The sequence below is a fragment of the Acanthisitta chloris genome, unplaced genomic scaffold (genome assembly GCF_000695815.1).
Source record: "Acanthisitta chloris isolate BGI_N310 unplaced genomic scaffold, ASM69581v1 scaffold13014, whole genome shotgun sequence".
Taxonomy (NCBI): domain Eukaryota; kingdom Metazoa; phylum Chordata; class Aves; order Passeriformes; family Acanthisittidae; genus Acanthisitta; species Acanthisitta chloris.
The window spans coordinates 2,129-7,388 of NW_008668834.1; the positions used below are offsets into that span (position 1 = coordinate 2,129).

General features: G+C 52.6%; 1 protein-coding gene across 1 annotated transcript; it reads left to right on the forward strand.

The window, feature by feature from the left end:
* Positions 1-2,858: 2,858 nt before the first annotated feature.
* On the forward strand, positions 2,859-4,072 carry LOC103800715 (C-type lectin domain family 2 member E-like; the record flags this gene model as incomplete). Its single annotated transcript, XM_009073099.1, is given in 6 exon segments — positions 2,859-2,969; positions 3,266-3,441; positions 3,666-3,738; positions 3,741-3,765; positions 3,836-3,866; positions 3,938-4,072. Coding segments are annotated over 6 exon segments (551 nt in total), but the record flags the coding sequence as incomplete, so codon positions are not given.
* Between the last annotated feature and the right edge of the window lie 1,188 nt (positions 4,073-5,260).

Consider the following 5,260-nt stretch of genomic DNA (forward strand, 5'->3'; position numbering starts at 1 on the left):
GCTCAGCTCTGGCAGATAAACGAGTGCAGAAATGAGTACAAAGTCACATGGAGCAGAAAGCACCCACATCCAGCGCCCTGTTATCAGCCTCCACTCGGCTGCATTTGCTCAGCAAAAGGAATGAACACAGAAACTTCTTTGTGTTTCAGAGTCTCCAAGTGAGCGAGACATGCTGGGCTGAGCCTGACTAGACACCAAATGTCACTGCCTTTCCTGACTTCCTGCAGGGAAGGGGAAACAGGACGGAAAACTACTCCTGAGTTGAGATGAGGCTGTTTAAGGTAGATGATGGCTGTGACTGATTGCAGTGAAAGCAGAAGTTTGCACAAAATCACTAAACCAAGTGGGCTGCTTTGGGGCTGGTGACAAACTGAGTGTGTGGGGAGGGACCCACGAGGGAGAAGTCCTACCCTGGAGCAGGACAAGGACTTCTCTCCCTGTGGGTGCTGCAGCAGCACAAACAACATGGGATGAACTGACTGTAACTCCAAGTCTTCCCCCTGTGCCAACAGAGGGAAGAGGGAGGGAATCAGGGGTAGAGTGACTCCTGGGAAGGAGGGAGAGATGGGGAAATATCTGTGTTTGGGCTTTGTTTTACATCTCACTCTCCTGCTCTGATTTGCTTGCTCAGAAATCCAATGACTTTCCCCAAGTCAGGTCTGCTGTGCCCACGACAGCGATGGGTGCCTGAGCTCTCCCTGCCCTTAGCCAAGCCATGAGCCTTTCCTTCTGCATTCTGTCTCTGTCACTGTGAGGAGAGTGACAGAGCAGCTTTGGTGGCACCATCCAGGGCCAGCCCAGCACATCTGCCTTGGCTGGGAACGTCAGGGTAAAGCCACTAAGGGTTTCCTGGGGAGATTTTTGGTGTCTTTTTCTTTGGCAAGGAGACAACTTAGCACACAAGTTCAACGCTGCTCAGTACAGCAGAGTGAGGGTTTGATTGAGATCCCTAGGAATCTGTTGCTCCTCCCTTGTGATGGTTATGACTCTTTGTGCACAGTTCTTGGAAAGAAACAGCCCCTGGAGCTGTTCCAGTCAGCTCTGCTCAGAGGGTGAGTAGTGGAAAAGGAACTGCTGCTCTGTAAATCTCAGGGTTGGTTGCTGTGCTGGGGCTGGGACAGGTCTGTGGCTCCAGGCAATGATCTTGTCTTTGGGAGTCTGCAATAACCAACTGATGGACTAAACATGGCACTTCGAAGGGATTGGGGAAAGAACACCCAAAAGTCACTACTTTACACCTGGGTGTAGTGTTTCAGACCCTGCTTGGGGCTTGGACAAGGTCTGGGCTTTGTTGTGCTGAGCTTTGGGAGCCTTCCAGGATTGGGAATCACAACTCCTTCCCATCTCACCCTTGTTAGGATATTTCCTTTTGACTCTGATGCTAAACTCACTGATAAAGCTGCTTAGGAAATGGTTTGTCTGACCTCACCCTCAGTACTGACCTTTCTGCTGCGAACCCAAAACAACAACAGAACCTTTAGAGCTTATTTCTGCAATGAAATGTTGTTTACTTAGGAAATATTTATGGTCATTTATATGGTTTATGCTGCTAAATTACACAGAACCCAGGAGGGAATAAAAGCTGCTGCAGCTCTTTGGCTTGGGTACAGGGACCAGTTTGTGCTTGTTTGGCTTTGGGCACTCAGGAACAAGGACTGTGAAGCCACAACATTGTAAGTAACTGTGAGACAGAAACCTCAACAGAACAGTGTTACTGAGGACTGTGAAGCCACAAACAGAAACCTCAACAGAACAGTGTTACTTAAACCCAGCTCCTTCCTCCTTGTCAAAGGGCCAAAGAAGATTTATCTGCACTTCCTTCCTGCAGCCACAGCTCCTGATCCCTTAACAGGCTCCTGTTCCATCAACAAACACTTCAACTCCCCTTGAGCTATGAGCAGTCAATAACTTACACTTAATATTTCAACTTGTCTTTTCTTCTCCTCTCTCCTTTTTTGTCATTTTTCTTTCCCTCCCATCTCTTTTCCCCCTCTCTGACTCTACTTTCTGCTGCCTCCTCCCCAGGATGCCTGTTCAGCTCGGATAAACCTGCCCTGCCATGGCTTCCCCTGGTGCCTCTTGCCCCTGACAGCTTGGGGTGTTGCATGAGCCCCCAAAACTCTGCAATAGCAAACAGGGAAGGCACAGCTGCCTGCAGATCTCCTCAGCCTTGTCCTTCTTACGGGCACCCAAGTGGATTCACCCCCACAGAGACCAGTGAATGAGAGCCCTGAGTCCAGCACTTCCCTGCCAAAATGTGCCAAGAAACCTGCAGAGCTCTGGAAGAAGAGCCCAAATGGAGTAAGGCTGGGAAAACCAACGCTCCGGGTGAGGGCATGGGGTGGGAAGAGCATCTCACTGCAGGGGAGCAGCAGTAGGATGGAGATGGAGCTTTCCGTGGGATCATGGAGTGGTTTGGGTTGGAAGGGACCTTAAAGATCATTGAGTCCCACCCCCTGCCATGGACAGGGACACCTTCCACCAGCCCAGGTTGCTCCAAGCCCCATCCAACCTGGCCTGGAACACTCCCAGGGATGGGGCAGCCACAGCTTCTCTTCCTTTGGGTGGGTGTGGAGCAGCCCAGGCACACCCAGACGAAATTCCATGCTGTGGCCACCTCTAGAGGCTGAAGATCCATCTCCAGGTCCTCCAACACCCGTGGGTGCCTTAGCAGGACCCCCAGCAGCTCTCCCTGCCTGCAGGCAGCACCTGGAGCCTCTGCAAGCTCTGCTGCCCTCCCGAGCCCCAAAGGGTTCCTGTCCTGGCCAGGGCTCGGGATGGGCTGAGGCTCCAGCAGAGAAGGGCAGAGCAGAGGGGAAAGGACCTAGCCCACCCTTCTGCTGCTCTTTCCTCCCCAGGGTCCAACAGGAACAAGTCAGACTGGAAAGGATCCCACAGACTGTGTGTTCTCCTCCCTCTGAGTGTGGTGTTGGTGATTCTCAGCCTCAGCCTGACTGTGGCATGGTGTGGTGAGTCCCAGCCAGGCACCCCTGTGGGGAGGATCCAGGCCAGGCACCTCTGTTTTGGGGAGATGAGGGATCCCAGCACATTCCCAGCATCAAGGGATGCTCCCAAGCAGAGGTCACCTCGGGGGTGACTTCCTTCTCCCCCTAACCTGAGCTCCAGGCTCAGCCCCTCACTTGGTCCCACCATTCCCTTTCCCATGAGCATCATCCCCAGTTTGTCCCTTACAAACATGATCCGTCCCATTTTCCTGCACTTTGGGGCTGCCCAAGTGTCTCACTCAGTGTCAGCTATTTTCCAGTTGGGAAATCCTGTTCCCCTGAGCCAGAATTCTCCTGTGTGTGCCCAGACACCTGGCTTGGGTTCCAAGGAAAATGCTATTACTTCTCTGAGGTTGAGGCCAACTGGACCACAAGTCAGGGGAACTGCAGAGCTCTGGGACCTTCACTGGCCATCCTAAGCATCATGGATGAACCGGTGGAAACTGGGCCTAAACCTCTACAGAAGCACCAGAGTGGGAAACAAAACACAGAGCACAAAACCAGCCCCAAAGCTGCCTGGCCCCAAACTGCTCCCAGAGCTGGAGCAGGAGCTGACACCTGGGGGAAAGGATCGTCTCTGGCTCAGGGATGGACACAGGTGGGAAAGAGGAGCTGGGGAAGGCAAGGCTGCCCAAACCCTGACATTGCTTTGCTTTACAGGGCTTCACTGTGTGCTATAAAGGTGAAGCAAACCTCTGGTTGGGACTGGAAAAGAGGCATGACAGGTGGTTTTGGTCAATGGCACAGCCTTTGACTCCAGGTGAGTCCCTCTGCCCGTGCTGTGCCCTGGGGCAGGGCTCCCTCTCAGTGTGGCTGGATTGCTCCTCAAGTGGCCAGCTCAGCTTTCCTTCATTTTTGGGGGTAGTTTTCCTCTTTTCCTCCCTTTCTCACCCTGTGCCTGTTGGTGTTGCAGGTCTGAGTCGTGAGCTCAGGCGCCCTGTGCCAACCTGAACCAAGGGTGGATCAGCTCCTCCCTGTGCCACAGCCATCAGAACTGGGTGTGCAGCCACCCCCACAGCTATGTCCTCTGGAGGGGAAAAGCTCCAACACAGGATGAGGCCGAGTGAAGAGGAAATTCAGCCACCAGGAGATGGGGGAGCTTCACTCCAGCTCTCTGACAGAGAACTGAGCACAGCTCCCTTGGTAAACCCCTACCTGTGGAGGCAGGAATCTGCCATCAGCATGCTTGGGATTGTATTTTCATGGCATTTGCAGCTCAGGCAGCAGATCTGTTGCTGCTGGAGCACTGCAGCAGCACAGTTTATTGAGCCTTTGCTGTGTCATACTAGCATAGAATCAGAGTATGGTAAGGGGTTGGAATGCACCTTGGAGATCATCCAGCCCCAACCCCCTGCCCTGGGCAGGGACCCCTCCCACCAGAGCAGGCTGCTCAAGGTTTGATCCAACCTGGAATGAACAGTGCTAGGGTTGGGGCAGCCACAGCCTCCCTGGGCTGTGCCACTGCCACCCTCGCAGGGAACATTTTTTCTTCACATCCAACCTAGACTTTCCCTCCTTCGGTTTGAATCCGTTACCCCTTGTCCTGTCCCTGCAGCTCTGAACCATGAGTCTCTGCAGCTTCTCTGGAGTCACTTCAGATCCTGGAAGGTGCTCTGAGGTCTCCACACAACCTTCTCTTCTCCAGCCTGAACAGTCCCAACTCTCTCAGCCTGTCCTTGTAGGGAAGATGCTCCAGTCCTCTTAGCAACTTCATGGTCCAAACAATTCAAGGAAGCTCTTTCCTTCCTATTGGTAGAGTGGGAGATGATGGGAAGGGAGTTTGGCAGGTGGAATGGTGTGTTTGGGTGGGATTGCAATGTCTTCTAGGTTATTTTTGTACATTTTTGGAGGGTAAAAATGCAACAAACCAAAGCCAATGCCAACCTGCCCCTCCCAAAAATAACAAAACACCTCAACACTACTGAAAAAAACCCACCTCAAAGCATCATGTGTGGATGCTCTGAGCTGTGCCAGGGACACACATGGGGCCCATGTGTTGTTCAGGAATCCTGCTCAGGTGAGCTTCACATTTTCTAATGCTTAGAAATGAATGTACAAAGCCCAGAGAAGATAACTGTGACAGAATAATTTATAATAAAATATAACATACCTGGGGACCTGGTGGGAACAGGCAGGAACAGTCCCCTGACCCCCATGGCCTCGCCCGTCCCTTGGTGCAGCTCCTCCAGGCACACAGAGAGGCCGAGGGTATGACAAGGTGGTTTAGAATATAATCTGCCATCTGAGCTCCTATC